Source organism: Durio zibethinus, chromosome 24 (genome assembly GCF_047325235.1).
Source record: "Durio zibethinus cultivar Kanyao isolate XHJ-2024 chromosome 24, ASM4732523v1, whole genome shotgun sequence".
NCBI classification, from domain to species: Eukaryota; Viridiplantae; Streptophyta; class Magnoliopsida; order Malvales; family Malvaceae; genus Durio; species Durio zibethinus.
Window position 1 is genome coordinate 10,478,330 of NC_143185.1, and position 22,199 is coordinate 10,500,528.

The 22,199-nt window shown below is 30.5% G+C and overlaps 2 protein-coding genes across 3 annotated transcripts; one reads left to right on the forward strand and one right to left on the reverse strand.

The window, feature by feature from the left end:
• The first annotated feature begins 1,167 nt into the window (after window positions 1–1,167).
• LOC111316865 (uncharacterized) lies at window positions 1,168–4,062 on the forward strand. The gene is made up of 3 exons (XM_022919065.2): window positions 1,168–1,433; window positions 1,563–1,706; window positions 3,774–4,062. Exons 1-3 carry the CDS (start codon window positions 1,248–1,250, stop codon window positions 3,915–3,917), a joined length of 474 nt encoding a protein of 157 aa, XP_022774800.2. The 5' UTR covers window positions 1,168–1,247; the 3' UTR covers window positions 3,918–4,062.
• LOC111316864 (calcium-dependent protein kinase SK5-like) lies at window positions 3,774–12,001 on the reverse strand. Of its 2 annotated transcripts, XM_022919063.2 has the most exons (8): window positions 11,877–12,001; window positions 11,056–11,653; window positions 9,660–9,803; window positions 9,385–9,537; window positions 8,831–8,946; window positions 5,713–5,880; window positions 5,382–5,606; window positions 4,791–5,053 (listed from the first exon to the last, which is right to left on the reverse strand). In XM_022919063.2, the coding sequence occupies exons 2-8, from the start codon at window positions 11,591–11,593 to the stop codon at window positions 4,925–4,927; spliced, it is 1,473 nt and encodes a 490-aa protein (XP_022774798.2). In that variant the 5' UTR covers window positions 11,594–11,653; window positions 11,877–12,001; the 3' UTR covers window positions 4,791–4,924. The 2 variants fall into 2 exon arrangements, with proteins under 2 accessions (XP_022774799.2, XP_022774798.2); XM_022919064.2 differs by lacking the exons at window positions 4,791–5,053; window positions 11,877–12,001 and adding an exon at window positions 3,774–4,649 and having other exon boundaries at window positions 11,056–11,805.
• Between the last annotated feature and the right edge of the window lie 10,198 nt (window positions 12,002–22,199).

A 22,199-nucleotide genomic window follows, 5' to 3' on the forward strand; every position in this document is an offset into this window, starting at 1 on the left:
ATTTACTCTGACAATGTCATTAGCAAACTAGTAAATTCAGCAATAATCTTTTAACACCAAGCACTGTCTATTCAATAATGTTTGTAATATTTTTGTGATTCTAACAAACATACATTTAAGAGGAATCGCTAAGTGTGAAGAAACACTCATGAAGTTGCTCATAATGTGCGATAAGGTAAAAACAATCCATCTCACCAAATTTAGCCCCACCATAACGTTTCTTATTGGCAACATGTCACCTATATACCCACTTATAAGGCAATTAGTTGCTAACAGGAAATGTTACAGTGGAATCAAATTTGGTAAGATGGAGTGTGATTGTCTCATCGCACATGGTGCAATAACCAATTTACATAAGTGTCTCTTCACAATTAGCATTTCTTTCATATGCATGTTTGTCAAAATTAGAAAAATGCTACAAACATTATTAAACGGACAGTATGGCCAAAAGATTAGAGGTCTTTACTATTGGATTTAAATAGCTCATACTTTGAAAAATTCATTAGAGACCTATTTGAAAATCGCAATAAAAGACATGATATTCTTATGCCAAACACTAATCAAGATATTGAAATCTACATTCTCGTACCTAATGCAACAAAAAAACTAAAGTAAAAAATTACTTTCGAAAATGTATTTTCAAATAATTATAATACTTTTCAAAAATGCATTTTCGATACAATGAGAAAGTTTTTGGAAATGAATTTCTAATATATTAAAAAAGTTTCTGAAAATAAATTTTACGATAACTTTTTTTTTTAATTCCGGAAATTAATTTTGGATGAAAAATTACTTTTTTTGAAAATGAATTTCAATACTTATTAAAAAGAAAAAAGGTGTGTGAAAAATAAAAAAAATAATTAATTAATAGGCATTTAAATAATTTTATTAAAAATTAATTTTTTTAGGTATATTGAGAATTTTTTGGAATTTAAATAAAAGCATTTTATACGAAAACAAATACAATAATCTCTTTTTTTTTTATGTCTAAAACTAATTCTAAATTATTTTTAAATACATTAAATAGCTATTTCCAAACCAGTATTTCAAATACCATAAAAACAGTTTTAATTGTAGGTATGAAACAGTTTTAATTGTAGGTATAGATTTGTACCAAAAAGGATGGCGGCGAGAGCAAAGGTTAAATTATGTGCAAGTATAAATCAAATGCCACGCGTTGCATCATATATCGTGGAGATCTTGAAAAATTCGAGATTGGCAATTCGGAGAAGAGGCGGCCAAATTCAATGGACTTGAAAACAGTGAAGAAATGCTTGGAGAAAGGAGATGGAGTTGAAGGCGACAACAACGCCCCAACCATCCATGGCATGCCTTCCAGATTCTTCGAAAACTTCATCAGGCAAGGTCTCCGGGTTGACCACATCGAAAAGGGTCGAGTCCTTTGCTCCATGAAAGTACCCCCACGTTTGTTGGTCGGTACTCTCAATTTCGGTTCATTGGAAAATTGATTTATTTGCGTTGAAAAATTGAAAATGCTAAACCAACAAATCAGACTATTGATACTTTGATTGATTTGTGTTTGATGCTTAATTGTGCAAAAGAACGCTGGTAATTTCTTGCATGGTGGAGCCACAGCATCACTGGTGGACTTGGTTGGCTCTGCGGTTATATACACTTATGGAGTTGGTTCCAGTGGAGCTTCTGTGGAAATCAGTGTCTCTTACTTGGATGCTGCTTATGTTGATGTCAGTGACTTTCTCCTACTTTTCTTTTTTTTTTTTTATCTTTTATCCAATTTCTTCCCAAATTTGCTTATGTTGCCTGTTTGCTTGACTGATTCATCATCGTTTTCTACCGCTCTCTGAGTTTTCATCAGTTTCATAGTAGGAATCTTAAAATAAATCAATTGTGTTGATATTAGAGGCTGTTAAATCCTGAAATTCATTGTAGATCCCAGAGCAATGCCTTATCTCAGAAACATTTCTCCTTTTTATTGATCAAATGCGTGTTTGAAATTTATCAGGTTGAGATTCACATCCATCGTTACGTGTTAGTAATACATGGGATTTCATTTTTATTTACCCTGATTGCTTTAAAAAACAAACGAATTTATTCCTTCTGTTTACTATGAAGTATCTTAGTGCTATTACACCCTTGAATATTTCATTGTTTTTGGTCTGATGCTGTTATCCTTACCTACAGTGTCTGATCTGAAACGATTGGAAATATCAAGAATCAGATGCTCTGATGGTGGTTAATATGCATGAAACATGCTCTGAAGTTTGTTTGCAAGTGCATTAGAATAAAAAAATCCTTTGATCTGGAATTGCTCTAATTGATTAGATTACTTGATTTATTTTGCTAAATTTTCATCTCTTTTCATTGATTTAGTTCAGTTATGGTGGTCTGCAACCTTTATGATATTAAGTGTTTTCTGGTGGTTTTCTCTTTCTGTCTACTTCTGAGAAAGGAGTTGAGTTTCTATTGAAATTGTGAACCATGAGTAAAAAAAATTATAGCCTAAGGCTTTGCTTGGTAAGAATGATGGAAAGGGGTGAGGATGGAAAACTTGTTAATTTAATGGTTAAAATTCATAACCACTTATATAATTTGTAGCTTAACCATTAGATTAAGAAATTTTTTTATCATCCCTTCTTTCCATCCTTCCTACTAAGCAAAGCCTAAAGGAGCTTCCAATTGTGTGAGATACACTATGTTGAAAATATAGTGTATTTAAAAAGCCGAAGACCTTGTTTTTCAAAAGACCAAAATCCCACATTGCTTCAAGATGGTTTAAGGGGTTTAAGGTAGTGCACTTGAGCTCTTGTGAAGCAATTTTAAGGAGCTCCCAAATTGATGCATAGGCCAGAAACAAGTTAACCCGGCATGTCATGTGTTACTCACGTGCAGGAACTCCAGGGTTGGGCTGCACACATTTCCATGTATTGTAGGCTCATGTTTTATGAATTATTTTTATTTTTTGGTCAACATACCATATATCCCAACTTCAGTTTTGGTTATCACTTGTCAGGAATAAAAATACTCCCACTGCAAAGTTTTAAAACATGACTCTTCATTTCTCCTACAAATACTATAAAGGCATTTGAACATCCTGATATGGTTTGCAGATTAAACATGCTAAGGGCAGGATCACTTCTGATATTTAAGCAACTAATAATGTATACAATTGCATGTTTCCTTGGCCATGTCTCTTTTTGAGCTTCAGTTGTGATGCCATATTCTGTTTGGTTCAAAAATGTTCTTATGTTTATGTTTGGTTAAAGCTTAAATGTTAAATTGCATTGTCAGCAGGAGATAGTTTAATGCAACTATAGGGTGCAAAAGTTTGATCCTAGGACTGCATGTAGTTCAATCTTTCTTTCACTTCCAGTTCATTTCTCTTTGGCCATGTGTTAATGCCCTAGTGTTCCTCCCCATGACAAATGGGGAGGGGAAGGGAGTTGCTCGATTTAATTATTTGTGCTTCATTATGTAATTATGAAACTTAGAGTGCAAAAATTAAGGAAATTGCCAATAGAGCTACCTTTTTTTAGCTTCTCCTTTTTTCTATTTTCCTTTTCTAGAAAACAATCTTCTTGTAGTATCAAGTAATATGATTAGGTTCTATGCAGGAATTCTTATGTAAAGGCTTTTCTGTTGTTTTCTTTTTTTTTCTTTTTTTTTTTTTTTGAGAAAATGAAGCTCTCTTTCATCTATAGAAAGAAATGATACATTAAGGCATTTATTAATGTGTAGAAAGAAATGATACGATCAAGCATTTATTAATGTGCATATTGTTGTTGCTCATGCAGGAGGAAATTGAGATAGATGCTAGGGCATTGCGTGTTGGGAAGACTGTTGCTGTTGTTACCGTAGAATTTCGGAAGAAAAATACTGGGAAAATTGTTGCACAGGGGCGTCACACTAAGTACCTCCCTGTCCAAAGTAAAATGTAGATGACATTTATAGCTGAACAGTCATCCTTACATAATTACTTTATGACGAACAAATAATGTATTTTTCATAAATATTTAATACAAACTAAGCTCAGGCTTGTAATAAGAGACCTTGAGTTGAATTTCATTTCAAGTTTCTTCCCTACTCCTGAAGTTCGGTGCCTTGGATTTGGTTGTCTGAAGCTGTCAGTTAGCATTACTTCTAGAATTTATCAGTTCCACTGGACTTATAAATCTTCGCTAGTTGATTTTCTTCAGCTGGTATGCTGGTATTGTCTTATACTAATCATCTAGACTGTCAACAATGAATGCTTTCCGTAGGAAAACAAAATACTATAGCGAGGAAAAGTATGATAAATCGGTTCATGTTATGTGTTTTCCTTACGGATGAATAACCAAATTCGAGATTTTTTTCGAAGGTGTCCAAGGCATCCAGAAAAAAAGCTTCCTTCTAGGTGTGCATAGACACTAGTATTGCACGTAGAGATCTGCCTTTGGTGGAACTCCAGGTTAATACTCTGTTGCAAGGGTTGATGCAACAGGTGAATAAGTTGATTTTGTTGTCTTTATTGAACATAAGAGTCATGGTTGTAAGTCTTGATGCGGAATATCGATCCAGTGTCTGGAATGGGCAGTTATGTATTTAAAGGAATGGAAGAAAAAGGACGTGTCTTTGAGCACTTTCCCAAAATCCATAGATTGACAAAATCACATCCCGAGTTCTGACAATACCTGCAAATTGCACGACAAATTTTAGAAAAGAAGGTAAAAGTCTCTTGGTCATTATTAAAATCGCTTATCCGATCAGATTGCTAAATTTTTGTGTTTCAGAATTGTTGTCATCCCATTTTCATTTCTTGAACCCAACCCACGTTCTCATAACTTGAAAAGTCTGCTATTGTGGAATAAAAATTAGCCAATGACTTCTTTCTTTTATGGTAAGATCCGCTAATATACATAAATATATATATATATAGCTCAAAAGTTACTTTAAATTATTCAATTCCTTAAGATCCATTAGCTGTCACTCCAAAAGCATCTCCCAAATTGATTGTCCTTCTCATAGTTCTCCTCCCAATACCTCCATTGCCCTTCCTCATCATTGCAGCAAATTCCCCGTAATCTATTTGTCCATCCTGTAGTAAAGTCTCTGTTAGCATTAATATCATTGGGAAATAGATTCATTACTTGAGGTTTAAATTTGACAACCCTAGCTCTAGCTCTTGGCTTTGAACATCGATGGGATAGGAGGGAGCATCATGATAACGTAGGTCAATCTTTACATTTGTTGTAACAAAAATATCTATATATCTAATATCCACCAGCTTGTTCAGTCGACATTGTATAGAAATCTTCGGATTAGTTTCGAAAAGGAACGATTGTGCTTTCAAACTGTTCCATTCTACATAAAGCCAAGGGATACCAGTATCCTAAAGTAAAATTCAGAAAGAAAACCAAACTTACATTATCTTGATCAATTTCTTTGATCATCTCATCAAGATGGACGTCGCTTAATCCAAACTCTTTGCAGGCTTGTTGAAGTTCATCGATGGTTATGTATCCACTACCATCTTTGTCAAAAAAGGAGAAGGCAGACACCAGATTCTCCTCCCTTTCCAGTTTATTCAGGTGCACTGTAGCAGCAAGGAATTCACCATAATCAATAGTTCCACTGTTGTCAATATCTGCCTACCAAAAGAACAAGAACATTTGTCCAATTAGTGAAGATCAAAATAACTACCAAAGCTGTAAAAATAGAAAGCCATAATTACAGATCATTGATTGAATTTCTTACTGCATCCATAAGATCTTTGATCTCAGATTCCATAAGTTCAGAACCCACTCGCTTCAGGCCATCTTTTAATTCTTCAAATGTTATTGTTCCACTGTTGTCAGTATCAATCATTTTGAATAACTCTTTGAGACCACCAATTTCTTCTTCTGAAAGCCTTTCTGCTATAACCTAAGATTGAGTACGAATGATAGTAGAAAATATGCACAAAATTCAGAATATGAGAAAGAACAAAAACGTTGACTTGAAAGCACAAATATTTACCAAAATGTTGACTTGAAGGCACAGATGATACACACAAGTAACAAGATAACATGAATGTGAATTTGCATGTAAGGTCTCTATGAAGCTATCAAGTCAAGATCTAGACACAGGTTGCAAAGGAGGTTATGGATTATAACATGGAAAATCAAAGATTCAACTGATCTCCTATTCCAGGCAGAAACTAAGCAATCTAAGACTGTCAATATGAAGCTTGGGTAACTTGAAGATACTTCGTTACGACTCAAGATGACAATCCATATTTGGATAACTTACGCAGAGATGATAGAAGGGGAAGGAAAGGGGGGAGGAATAGTTGAAGTCTGGCTCCTCTTTATTATGTTGCCTAACTGTCATAAGAACTTATGAAAAGGCAATACAAGATGGCACACAGTTCCACAAGATTGATGGTACCATCATATCAACAATATTTCACAAAGGTGCTCAACTTTAACAAACGGACTATGCCCATAAAACTGCTTTTCTTTTAATACATCAATCAAGGATAGACATTGTTTACATTCAAGTATAAGAGTTCAATACTAAATTTGAAGTTAAGGTTAATTGAGTGCTTGAAATCAAGTAGTTCAAATAAACCCAACAGCTTAATGTTTTCATTAAAGTGGCAACACAATTTTTTGAAGGTTCATGATCAAAGATCACACTTACAATCCATCCAAGGTACAAGGTACATGGTACTGGAAAAATTACTATCATGTTTGTAATCTTAAATTCATATATACATGCACACATACATGTTTTCATTTTCAAATGCAAGATGATCTGAATACAGACTCTTCTTTAAGGCTGTAAGCGAATAATTAAGTTTAGTTTTCCTTAACCATAACCAATGAGTTTGAGTCTCACATTTCAAATCAGCCAGCAAAACAAAAGAAACTTACGTATATTGTTAAACTCTAACTTGGTTAAAAAAACAGAACTTGCAAAGAGGCTCTTTAATCGGCATGTACAAGAGCTAGTTTATATACTCATTCCAGGGCAGTTAATACTAGCACTAAATCCCGGGAATTTTCATAAGCTTGGTTGAACTTGCTCATATAAACTTGTCAAACAAGCTTAAGAGTAATATATACAAACCTGAGAAGTTCAAGTTAAGAAATGCTTGTGTAATCAAGTTCAAGTACAAGCTCACAAAACATGGTAGAACTCAGTTTGTACGGACAATTTAACCAAACTCATTATGACACCAAAAATATTGGTATTTGAATCAAGAAAATTTCTGATATTTATGTATTGTAAGATGTTGACTCCCAGTCAAGTGACTTCTATGTTTGAGGAAAAGGGATACAGTAATGCTATCAGAAATTTACAGGTCACTCTGAAAATTTCTCTTCATAACTTTTCTAAGAAACAGTAGCAGACAAAGAAAGACGACAGAAAGTGGAGACAGTGTTGAGTGCATTAAATCTGCTGCTATCAAGCTCTCCTCTTTCTAGAAATTGAATTGTGAATGACAATGAAATTTAAAATGACAATTATTTGTCCCTCATCTAGTAGCAGCCATGCTGATTGGTGATCAAAGTGTGTATCTCTATTAATAGAAATAAGAAAAATTAAATGTGATATTTATCACACATCACACGTGCCTGGTTCCAGCTGCCTTAACACTAAATTTTCGATACCTTTTTTGCAAAATTTTCACCAGTTTCATGATAAAGATACAAGATTTCACAGAATCACACAAAAACAACTCACCTATATATTGCAACCTACAGTAAAAATTTTCAACAACTCAGAGTTGAGTGTCTGATTGAGCTGAATCTAAGCTTTAATATGCAATGCTCATGCTAACATTGGTTTGATCTCAAGATAAAGTGACCTTGGCTTAGCATGTTCTCAGACAGACTTTACTACTCCCATACTCAGAAGTACATGTAGTGTACTTTATGTGTACTATCAGAAAGGAATAATTTCTATCCAGCTTGATGCAATATACTTCACAGGCCTTGTTCATGAGTATGAACACCAAGTTTAAGATGTTGACAGCAAAATATGATATACAATGTGCTTATTCATCTTTGGGAGAACCAATCCTTTGAAATTTCTGAAAATAAATAATGTCATGCTAACAGGTAAGTGATTGTTAAAGAAAAATATTTTAAGATAAATGTTTTAGGAACATGGCCCGGTTTAACAGTTCAAGAGGATTTTTCTGTAGAGTCATCCTCCGGAGTTTCATGTAACTAAGAAGCAGGGACAGTATCTCCTGTTATTCTCATCTAGTTCAATGTAAAGAGGGCTACACATCTAAAGTGGATTTTCTTTTAAGAAAATATAACTCTAATCCTAAAGGCACATGATAGTAATTGCTTAGACATATATTAGATAGATAATATTCAAATGGATTTACTTGTGCCATTATAATAATGTTGCAATAGCTCCAAACTAAAACTAGAAAGGTCATACATACTGGTAAGAAGTTTGCTCATTTGTCAATAAATAAGAAAATAACAATTGCAAAACAGATAATCTCACACTGATCTTGCTTTAAGCCAGTTCTACAACAGAAACTGAGAAAGGTATCAACCAATCAGAACAAATAAGAAAATATGTCAGAAAACCAAATATCTATACTGCATACGGTTTTCCAAGTATGTAAACAAAACAGCGAAGCTAACAAGAGCCAGAAATATTACTCCAAAACCATTAGGACTTAATAACTGTGGGCTCTAAGTGCTTCCAACACAAGAAATCTGTACATCTCATTTTGGACCCAACTAATACCGATGCAATGCAAATTTTCCAAGTGTGGTCATGTGTAGAATAAATACTAGGAAGCTTTAGTAGTCCAAGAACTTATAAGCTATCTAATTAAAGTACATATTTTCCATTGACTTACTCGCAAAGCCATCTTCTTAAGCTTGTTCATTGCTGAGAACTGCTTCAGGCGTGACAATACTGCAGAATCAAGAGGTTTATCGGGCGCAATTGTGTCGTCTACAATCCATGGGTGGCCTGGTATAAAGGTTACCACCATGGGGTTGTGAGATACATCAGCAGTAAATTTCCTCGCAATTTTATTGCTACGTTAGAGAACATAAATTTGGGAAGTGAATTTGGATTTGGTTTGTGTATAAATGCTGAGGATTAATGCAAAGTTTATGGAAAAAACCAGTTACGATAAAACACACCTATATATTTGAGATGTCATAACAAGATGAATTTAAATTCCCTATTTCATTTAGGTATTTCAAATTTGCCATTATGTAAAGATCTAGTAAATGCAATAATTTAAAATAATCATGAAAGTCATGTGCTCATGAGTTCTATTAAACAATTCATAATAAAATTGAAATCGAAATATTCTCTTCCGATTCACGTTCCCAAATGCACTCGTAGTCTTATCTGACAAATCCTAAAGTTTTTCCCTCTTATGCTGCAAAAGAAACTTACATAAGACTTGATGAGCAGTTAGCCTTCTCTTTGGGTTACGGTCAAGCATTTTTCGTACGAGATCCTTAGCACTTTCAGAAATAGCAGGCCATGGTTCTGAATCAAAATCTATTTTCCCTTGTAAAATCTGCCGGAAGATCCCCATTTCAGTTTCTGAAGGTAAGAAGGAATGCAAGAACAGCACTGGTGATCAGATTTGGAAGCAAAAGAAAGAATTTATCTCTAAAACTGCTAAACATTTTTCTACCAGCAATATTGCACTCCAAAATCACTACCTGCCCAAAATGGAGGCACCCCACTTAATAATATGTAAAGAATAACACCAGCACTCCACACATCTGCTTCAAGTCCATAATGCTTCCGTAAAACCTCTGGTGCAACATAGTATGGACTCCCAACAACATCAGAAAAAGATTCACCTAGAAAGATAGGGGAAACTATAAGTTATTGTAAAAGTGATACATAGAACAATTTAATAAGACAAACCTAAATGTTTATGACAGTCATGGCAACTTGAAACAAGGTGAAGAAAACAAAATGCAAATCTCAAAAGTTTTCCCCCGTAACAAAAACATTAGACAGCCAAAGAATAAAAAAAGACCTTGCCCTTAAATCAAACAAGATATCATAAACGAATTTTCCCAGAATATTTTCTGCTGCTTATCATTGCAGTTACTGGCACAAAAACATTACCAACAGCATGGTAGGCATTTCCGCAGGTTGTCTGGTTGTGAAAGGTCCATGCAACATGCTATGCACTGCCAACCCCTTGTGTTCATTCGTGCATATGTGCAAGCCATCCCTCTTTCCTTTCACCCTAGCAAACAAAAGTAAGCCTCAACTGCAAACTAGTTTCACTCAGCCATGAAAACTATTTTCATCCCATTTGAACCATTAAAGGCCACATTCTCAACGAGTTAAATTATCTTACTTCAAGTACCTAAGTCTGCTGCATTCCAGTTGATAGCCCTTTCCTTTCCTCCTCTTTTAATTATTTAGCTCATTTGGTCTCTGCACTGTATGTATGTCTTGACATTTATTATGCACAACAGAAGCATCTAAGGCATTCTTCCCTTGACTACTTCTGCATCGTGCAAGTCAGTTCATTTGCTAGTTGCCACAATCCCTTTTCTCCTTCTTTAGGTTATTGCCACACCTTAATGCCGCTAACCCCATCTCCTTTTTCCCTCCCCTTCCCTTCCTAACTAACAAAAAGAACGGAAATTTAAACAGCTAAGCTTATCAAATGACAATCAAGATAATACTAAGCTGTGCAAAATCACAGTGCTCATATCACTGAAAACCAAATTGATGCATTTGATTATTCAGTGCATGGAACAGAGTTACCTGTATATCATGCCAAATCAGAGGGAGCATTCCAGCTGCAAATTTTTTTACTATGATCTTGCAATTGCCCAATCACAGCAAATAATTATGTAAGGGAAAGGGTCCACCACTTATAAGTGTGGGCTTCATACAAATTTTTTGTGGACTAGACAATTTAGGCTTCATACAAATTTTTTATTGACTGCATAATTTTAAATTATGATTGGTTAACGCTAATGCAAAATAATTGTAGGTGAAATGCCAACCCTTTTTTCCCAACCAAAGAAAACATAACATGCCATCAGTGAAAACTAATCTGAGGGGAAAAGATTCAAAAGAATAAACCTGGCTTGTAGAAAACAGACAACCCAAAATCAGTGGCCTTGAGGGCAGCATCTTCCTCAATAGTATCAAACAAGAAGTTCTCAGGCTTAAGATCTCTGTGCATGACCCCAAAAGAATGGCAAGTCTCAACAACTCCAACGATGGTTTTGATCAATTTGGCAGCCTCCCTCTCGCTATAATGACCTTTCTCGACTATCCTATCAAAAAGTTCACCACCCTCACAGAGCTCCATGACCAAGTGCACAGAAAGTTGGTCCTCATAGGTGCCCCTGATCCTGACCACATGTGGGTGCTCCGAGAGGTGGTGCATTATCTGGATTTCTCTCCAAACGTCCTCGTAGTCCTCTTGGCAAATCAGCTTCCGCTTTGGGATTGACTTACAGGCGTACTGCTGCCCTGTTGACTTGTGGATGCACAGGTATGTGGTCCCAAACTGGCCTTGCCCAAGCTTCTTTCCTGTGCTGTAATGGTCCGTCAGGCTTGGGGTCTGGTAGGGAAGGACCCGTGTGGGTTTTGTCCCAGAGCTTGTTTTGCTCATTGTTTTCTTGGTTTTCTTGCTTTGTTTCACTTCGATTAAGAGAGAGAAAGATTGTTGTCACTGTCAATGTCAAATAATCTTCCATTAATCTTATTTTATATAATATGCCATGGATGGATGTGGTGGAGGTACTCAAAGAAAAAAAGTAGAGCAAAGACCTTGACGATGATACAAATACAATGGGAAGACTTTTCCCAGAAAAGGACGAAATTAAATAAAATAGAGTACATAAAAAAAATAAAAAGAAAAAGAAATGTCCTTGAAAAAGAACAAAAGTCTTTACCATCGTCGGTGTATGATCAATGTCCCACCAATCTCTACCTATGTCCCTGTCTGAATGCGAATTGCTGATTTTTTTCCCACCGTCCTACCACTTCTTTATTCTTTCCTCTCTTTTTTTTATTAAATTTTGTTTCCGGCTCTCGAAGGCAAGATCTAAATTTTTTCTGTCTAAATTTCCCCGTCATTTTTTGTCGTTCTTTTTCTTTTCCAATGTGCTGCTTCTTTCCGGTTTCAACCATAGAATTGTTGAACACGAGTTGCATTTCCTGCCATTGCCCCTTTGTTTGAGTATTTTAACGAAAGATTAAAAACAAAAGTATCTTTTATCTTTTTTTTTTATCAATTTAGAATTTAAAAAATAAAGTTATATTTAAGTATATAGATCTTAATTTTGTTAAGCATTTTAGTATTTTAAACTAATATCATTGCTTAAGTTACTTACATTCCTTTAATATTAATACTTGATACAATCATGATATATAATTATTTAATCATTACCATATCAACATTTAAATAAAAATTTTAAAACATATATTTTTAATTCAAAATTAAAAAATAAGAAATAATAAAAAGAAGTGAAAAAAAAAAGGAAGAAAGGGGATAAAAGAAGGCTTGTAGGCACTGATAGATTGGCTTAGGCCAAGATCAAGGCCAATCGGATATGGTCTTGGTGGATTAGTACCGACTTAAATCGTTTGAGCCAAATCAATGTCAATTTGCTAAGTCATAAGCGAATCAGCCTCAATCTCGTCCTAAGTTCATCAATGACACCTCACCTTCCCTCTATTTCTTTCCCTTTCCCTCTCTCTCCTTCTCCCTCCCCCTTATCCTTTCTTTCCTTTTATTTTTTTAATTATATTTTTATTTTCTATTTTTTAAAAATTTTTTATTGATACGATAATAATTGAATATTTATAACATGTTATATGATTTTATTGAATATTCATCTTACATCATTTACTTAATTACAACAATACGAAATATCAAAATAATTAAAAAAATGAAAGTTCACGTACTTAAGTACGACTTTTATTTTTTTAGATATCAAACTAATATAACAATATATAGTACATGGGTATTTTATGTATTAACCTTTAATAAAAAAAGAAAAAATACACTAACAATAGAAAACACATTTTCTCTTTTTAATTAAAAAAATAATAAGGTAATGTTTTATTTATTTTAAATGAAAAGATAAGCATATATTTTGTTAATTATTAATTATTTATAGGAGCAATCAAAGTATATTGGTATAAATTAATTTGTTTTGCATTTTTTATAGTTAATATTTTTACAAATCAATGGTAGATTTAATAATTTTAATTGTGATATACACGTAAAATTTCAAATCAATCCAATATCTTTTGATCAAAAATAGTATTTTTTTAATATATATTAACAATTGAAATTTTATTGTTATCAAACAAATATTTAGATATTTTTAATTAACTTGAAATTTAACATATGATTTATAAACATAAAATCCAACAATTGTATTAATAAAATTATAAATAAATGTGTCAACATATACATGACATAATTAATTATCACAACACTATTAATTGATCGTGTCAAAATCCTTAACACGAACATAACTTGATATGATATACACATTTAAATATTGAATTAACCTATTTAGACATGGTTAGTATGTTTAAAAGAATACCATTAACATGTTGTGATACCGAACTAAGAGAATAAAGTGAAATGGTTCTCTTAACCATACTCATAAAGAAAATAAGTAATCTCATTGTCTTAACGATACGGATATCACCACCCCAAAAATAAGAAAAGATAACTCCAAATTCTAGGAATACAAAATTTCACCATCCTAAAGGAAAGATTTAAACAAGTTCACCACTTAAGGAAATCTATCTAAGATATACAAAACTTAAAAAATGATAAACACAATGTCTTTTACTCAAAATACTAACAATCAATTTATACTACATAAGGGGTATTTATATTTGAATTTGGAATATCTTTTCAAGAATAGAAAAAAGCTAAATGAAAAGGCAAACATACTTTTGTTGTTAGTAATTATTAAATAACAAAAACATTTATTATGTTAGAACACAATTATAATGTTAGGAATTATTAAGAACATAAATTCTAAAAGTTCTTAAGATTCTCTTTTAGGGCTGGAATTATATTATTATAAGGTTTTAATTCCAATAACCATGTTATTATCATCCAAAAGGTATCCAAGAGGCATCCAATAGTCAAATTATGGACAAGAACTTTGGTTAATTACTCCTCTTAATGTGTGGTTTACTTTTTCATAATTTTGACTTGTGAAAAATTATATTTGGGCTTTGTTTTATTTGGTTGAATTAGGTTAATTGCTAGCATATTTTTGTTCATTAAATTAGGCCATTGAATGGGTAATTTTAAATGGGTTGATATTTGAAAGCTTGTTCCTACATCATTTTCCCTCAGTTGAAACCTCGAGTCTATATGTCTTCATTTTCAAAGTATGTTAAGAGCTTGAAATGTTTATCATTTTGAAACCTATCTTTTTTGAAATAAATCCAATCCAAGTCACCTTCTTTAAATGTAGTTGATTTTCCATATTTGTTGATTTACACTCCTAATAATAAGGCATGACTTGCTTATTGTGTGTGTTTGCAAGTAGGTTCTAGTCCCATGAGAGCTAAAATAATCCTTACCTTATTTTTCACAAAGGTCTAGGTGTTTTTAAAACCATCATAAACAACCCTTTTATCATATTGTCGTGGTCTCCCCAACAAAATATAATAAGCATCTATAAGCATAATAAAACTAAATTAAACACTTATTTGTCACCTTTAATTCATTTATTTTTTGCAACTATTGAATCTTGTAAGGTTGTGGAATCTCTTTTTAGTTTAATTACAACTTTTCTACCATGGTTATTGCCAACACATTTTACAACTCTCTCTATCAATGATTACATCACACACTTTGTAATGATATTTGTATCAAGTGCAAATGATTATTGCTTTTTGTATAGCTTGCGAGTGCACAGATCAAGTAATAATAATGAAAGTATTTCAGTAACGTCTCTCAATGGATTATAGATTGTAATGTTGGATAGTTTACAATTACTAAAGGTGAAAGCCTAAAATCTTATATCTAAACAATTAAAATTTTGTTTGTAAAATAAAGAAAAAAAATATTAAAAGCAATTGTAAGCTTAAATCTTGACTTCACTAACTGTTACTTGGGAGGTAGAACAATATAGTCAAAAACTAGATCTAAAAGAAATAAGAATTGAAAGCTTGAAAATAAGAAAAATGGAGATTGTTGAATGCTTGTAGTAATCTTGAAATAAAATTGCATGAAAGTAAACTTGTAGATCATCAAAAAACTATGGCCAAAACTTTTAAAAAGTAAAAGAATGCTTGAATCATACTTGTAAAAAGAGAAGATTGCTTTGCCGAAAGAGAGAATAAAAACAATAATTGAGAATAATAAAAGAAAAGATCTTGAAAAAGATATTTTTTTGAATTGAGAGAGAACTTTAAAGAACAAAGCTTTGTTATTGACAAATATGTCACTTAAGCTAATAACTAAACTAAAAAAGGAAAAAAACTAAAAACTAAAAAAGAGAAGAGAGATAAGGAATGGGGTGAATGGTTTCCTTATTTTTAGAGTGGGATTCGGCCAAGGGGGTAGGGATGACAAAATGTGTTTTCATATTCAAACACTGAGTGATAAGTTTCATCTTTATCTTTTAAGGAGGCATGATCGAATAAGATTCTTCTTACTTAAAAATGCTTAGTTAAATGTGATCTTAAAGAAGTGATCTTGGCCATTCATCTTGTCATGATGCAATCTTGATCAAATCCCCTCCTTAAAGTCGGCTAAGATGGAATTCAAGATGAGATAAATTACTTTTTATTTAAATTCTTAAAATTCAAAAGGATAAAATCTTCCTCCAAACAAAAATCTTCAAGGCTAAGCAAAAGACTCATGATGGATTTCAATCTCTTCTTGCCTAAATGGTGTAGAGTCTTTTTAAGCTTGAAAGTCTTCAATTGATGATTATCTTCTTCTTGCATTTAAATTGGCCAAATGGATATAGATGAAAGTGTCTTTGTATACTTGAAATTCTTCCTTAAGAGTGAGCTAACCAAATGCAATGTAGATTCCTTATGCAAACATAATTCCTTCATGGCTAAACAAAGGAGTCACTTTTAGATCACTTTTCTTTTAGTCGAATACGTTAGAGTCCAAATAAGCTTGAACTTGCATGCAATCCTCCTTAGGATAGAGGTGGTTGAATATGGTGTATCATGTAAGAATCCATGTACAAGTAGAACTTGGCCTTAGCTACTTTGATGGATGAATGTGGATTAATGTGGTTTAATTATGAGCTTCCAAGATTAAGTCAAAAATGCTTATTGCATTTTTGCATGCATGGCTTGTATAAAAATAAAGCTATGAGCTTAAAAACTTAAAATCATGAAAACAATATAAAAAGTATAAAAATAATCCAAAATTTAAAATTTAACAGCATTTTTAGCATATAAAAACACTATATAATTAGGTGCTATTAGTAAAAAATATTTCACGTTACCATTCATCTTCATTTACAACAACAATGTTAAGGCTTTTTCGAATGACAAATGCTTGACCTTTATCTCCATATTCCACACATTCATCATGTACCAGTTTATCTTGTTGCATTGTCTTATTGAATGTGTCATTGCACTCTTATTTCACCAAAGTGATCATTTTATGATTAAGACATTCAGATGCAACATGTCCAAACCCTTGGCATTTTAAACATTTATGTCAATTGAAACTAGAAAAACTAGGTTGGTTTGAAAACTTTGATGATGAACTACTTGTAGAAGTGTTCAAGAAAGAGGTAAAAGCACCACTATGATTAATATAATTTGAATGAAAAGTTAGTTGAAAATTACTCTTTTATGCCTTTTGTTATTATTATTTTTTTTTTTGTGATCAAAGCAAGTTTTCTCACATCATTAAAACTCTAAAAAAGTTGTAAATGTAACATATTACTGATTTTCTCCCTTAATCCACCCAAATAATGAGCTAATTTTAGTTCATCAAGTTTTATCACATCATATTTGAGCATGAAATGCTCAATTTCCATGGTATATTCTTTTATTGATAACTCTTTTTACTTTATGAAGTTTGCGGTAGTTATCTTACCTATAGTTTTCAAGTAAGAATGTTCTTTTAAATTCCTCTTCATCTTGTCCCATGTCTTGATTTTGCTTCTTCCATCATGATCTCATTGCCTTTTCAAGTTTTCCAACCTAAAAAGCATATTTTCTAAATTTAATAGCACCCAACTTCATTTTGCAACTATTGAAATATTCTTTTAATTTAAAAACTTTTTTCACCTTGTAAAGCCAATTAAAGAACTCATTTAGTTGCATCTTGCTTTCAAATTCTGGAATGTCAAGTTTGACATGATGACAATGATAGTTACAAACTTTATTTTTTTCGATGATGATGGAAAGAATCATCACTAAAATCACACATTGTATATTTTTATAAAAATGGTTACAATCATCTACTTCATCATTGGATGAATCATTATGAAAACTTATTGAAGTATTATGACATTTATAACATTTAAAGACATTATTAGAGTTCTAGAATTATTTGCCTCATGAAATTAAATCATTGATCAACAATGGCCTTCTCACGTGCTTTTTTTTCTATAAGCATTCTTCCACAAATCTACTTCATTTTTTTAAATATGATTTTATAAAGCTTTGAACACACCAGGTTAAACATTTTTTAAAGCTTTTATACCAAGTTGATGCCGAACTAAGAGAATAAAATGAAATAATTCTCTTAATCACATACAAAGAAAATAGGTAATCTCATTCCCTTAGAAATAAAGATATCATTACCCCAAAGAAATAAGAAAAGTAACTTTAAACTCTTAGAATACAGAATTTCACCACCTTAAAGGAAAGAGCTACACAAGTTCACCATTTTAAAAAAATCTATCTGAAAGATACAGAACTTAAAGAATAATAAACATAAGGCTTTTTACCCAAAATATTAGCTACCAATTTACATTACATAAGGTGTATTTATATTTGAATTTGAAATATCTTTCCAAGAATAGAAAAAGTTAAGTCAAAAAACAAATGTATTTATGTTGCTATGAATTATTAAATAACAAAAACACTTATGATGTTAGAACACAATTATAATGTTATTAATTATTAACAACAGTCAAGGCTTTTAGTGATAACTTTTTGTGACCATGAACAAATTCGTCATGTATATTAGGTTTTTTGTGTGACAATATTGTTATAAGCAATTGTGATATAGCATTATTTAGTCACTATTATAATAATAATTGTGACTGTTTAAATTTCTTTACAATTAAATCATTGTTATAAAAGTATTATTGTGGCACAAAATAGTTTGTCACTATAAATTCATCACCAATAAAATACAAAAATCAATGCCAATTATTTTTTACAAAAAATGATATACTAGTGATGACATATATAGTGGTCACTACTTTTAAATATTTTTGTGGTGATAAAATTATTTATCACTTCATAATTTTTTTAAAAATTTTTGTTACAATAAAACATTACAAGTTAATGTCGACTACATGTTCTCACAATAATGAATTTAGCATTATGATAATTGAAATCATTACTCTTGTGAAATTTACAATTACTAGAAATTAATTTCTCACTATTTATATTAAATTTAAGAAATTATTTTTTAATGCAATAACAATTTGTATATCAACAATATTTTTATTGCAATAATAATTGTAAAATATTTTTTAATAAAAATATTTCAAATTGTTAATATTAAAAATTCCTTACAAATATTGGCATATCAATATATATTATAAAATATAACCTAATTGTGAGATAATATTAAAAGAAAACATAGAAAAAAAAGTAAAGATTTATATTAAAAAATGACTTTTAACAACCACAATTTACAACAACTCAAAATAATGTTGCACAATTTATTATATTTGCAATGACTTTTTACAGTTGTTGCTTAGTTGAATTTTTATTATTTTATACAACTATAATTTATGTTGTTGTGAATCTCTTATTATTTGAAACAATAAAAAATTATTGTTAGATCTTATAATATTTGCACAACTATTTATAGTTGTTACCTAAGTAAATTATTTTAATATTTTATCCAATGAAAAAAAAAAGTGTTACAAAATTTGTCCAAGTCCCTAACACTACCCAACCTTATTAGTTTTATATTCAAGTAGTATAAGGTACCTGAACTCTAGTAGATCCAACATTGCTAATAATCTAACATACATATTCATATATAGGATTCTCATAAAATATATTTTTTCTTATAAAATGTTATAATATATTATAACATAATATATAAATTTTTAGTTGAATCAAAACCAACAATCTCAAGTTCCAAAAAAGATAAGTGTTTCAAAAAACTCTTTTGAACATAAAGATTTTTTTTATGTAATTGAATGAGATTAAATACTATAAATTATATTAATTTTTTGCATAAATTATGACCTACGAAAATGAATTTCCAAATGACTTTGCAAGTTTTCAAATTTGCATTTACAAAAACCAAAAAAACTTTTGAATATGCAAATCCGAAAATTTTTAGATGTTTCTAGATCTATAAATCCTCTTTCAAAAAATGCAAATTCAAAAATTTTTATTTTGACAAATTAAAAAATGCAAATCCTTGGACATTCGACACTCTTCATCCTAATCGATTTTCTTTCTCATATAAGTATCAAATTTCACAATGTATAAAATAATAAGAATAGTTTTAATGATTTACTGTTTATGATAAAGACAGAACAAAGAAAAAGAAAAGAAGAAGAGGAAAAATAGATATGAGTATGTGGAATGGCCTAAAGGTAATTTGTTAAAGGTTAATTAAATAAATTTATTTAGGGTTAATTTTGTAATAAAAATGGGGTGCTTTTTAATGCACCCTAATTTTTGCTCTTCACACCCAAATTTTTTTCAAAATTTTTTATAAGTAAAATTTCTTAATTTCCTTTTCCTATAAGTTTTCGAATATCCATATTCAATAAATTTTATAACTTATCAAAAATGAATTTTCGAAAAGTTGTGTAATTAATTGAAAATAGATTTTCGAAAAATTATAAAACTTTCTAGAAATTGATTTTTTGAAAGCGATGTATTGAAATTTTAAAAACATTACAAAAAGAAAATCTCACTAGAAATTTTTATTAATTAGTGTAATGAAAAAATTATTATTAAAAAAATCATAAATTTTAAAATTAATAAAAAAAGTTAATTTTATTATTTTGACCTCAAAGAAAGAATAAAAAACTTATGAGATTTTAATTAAATTAAGGATAAAATAATAAATATAATTTTTTATAAATTTAAAATTTATCATTTTTTTAATAAATTTTTTTCTTTATTTCGATTATTAAAATTTTATAATAGCTCTAAATAAAATAAATTCCTTGAAGAAGTTTCTCTATTTACTTATCACAATAAATTTCTCCAATTAGCATATTAAAGTTTAAAAAAATTGTATAATATTTAGTAGTATTAGTTTATACAGCTTTCAAGAGTTTCAGTTCTTAGATATTGATCAAACCTAATAGTTCTTTCATTATCTCTCGTAACATCAAAAAATAAAATATTTAATTAAAATCTCATAAGATTTTATTCTTTCTCTAAAGTAAAAATCATAAAATCAACTTCGATTTTTTTAATTTTAAAATTATGACTTTTTAATAATAACTTTTTTATTACACCAATTAATAAAAATTTTTAGTAAAATTTTCTTTTTTATATTTTTTCTTAAAGCTTAAATCTCTAACTCTCCAAAAATCAATTTCTAGAAAGTTATATTACTTTTCAAAAATTCATTTTCGATAAGTTATAAAATTTATCGAATATGGATATTCAAAAATAGTGAAGAATGATAATTAAATAATTTCATTTACAAATTTTTTTTTTAAAAGAAAGCAAAATGTAAAGAACAAAAATTAGGATACATTTATAAGCATTAGGGATGATAACGAATCAAGTCGAGACAAGTTTTTACTCACCCTAAACTTGACCTGATAATTTTTTTTATTTTTTTCACATTTGAACCTGATCTAATCCAATATTATACAAAACCATATCCAACTCAACTCGAATTGAAATTAATAAAATATTATTTTTAAAATATAAAATATTATTTTTAATATAAATATAAAATTAAATATATATAATTAAAAAATAATTAAAAAATAAATTTTTATATATATCGAATCAAGTCAGGTCAAGCTTGCCTAAAATCCAACATCGATTGTCTCCTACTATTACTCGACCAACCCGATATTCGATTTAAAAAAAAAAATTATCCTAAAATGTTAGGTTTGTTGAAACCCATCAGATACAGGTTAAACTATTTTCCCTAATAAGCATACTAAAAATGAAATGTATAGAGTAAATTTGAGGCTGTAAATAAAAGGTCTCATCACCAAAAAATACCCTTGAAAACTATAGGCTATCAAAGAGCACTTTTTTAATAATTTTTTAGAGATGATACAATGATTTTTTCAATTTATGATATTAATTCGTGCACTTAATTCACAAAAATTAATTGAATTGATAAGGAGAGAGATTCTTTTTTCTATCAACCAAGATTCGATATTTGTGAAAGATATTTCAAAAGCAAAATCTGATATAAAAGGGTGACCTTAAAATCGTTTCATTAAGGGATTAGATTTAAAAAAAAAAAACGCAGCTTGAATATGCCTTTATCTTCCTAACCCATAAAAAAAAAAAAAAAAAAACAACACACACACACATACACGCGGACTCAATAATTAAGCTAACCTTTGGTTGTTACTTTAAATTATTTAAAAACACTTTAAATAAAAATAAAAGACAGAATCACATTTATTCACAAACTTAATTGTTTTATTTATAAATAAAATTATGCAATTTGTTAGTAAAAATTTTTAATTGTTCATTCATAAAATGGTATTATCTACTTTTGTATGAACGATCCCTAATTGGTTTGGTGAAACTGGGAATGTTTCTTCTTTCTTTCCTTCCTAAATTTTCTATTTTATCAGAATTATTATTCCTGAATGAGGGATACATCCAGATTGATTGGAGTAAGGAAAGCTTGATGTCTAGACTATAAACGTACCAGAATCTGAGTTTTTTACTATAATTTTCAAAATCACAACCTAGCCATTTCATAAAACAACACAGAATGCTAGACCTAGTAGTCAGCAGCCTGATATTACTTGAAATAATAATGATAAAATAATAATTAAAAAAAATGGCAACTACCTCAGCATCCGAGCACATTACATGCACTTGTAACAACCCAC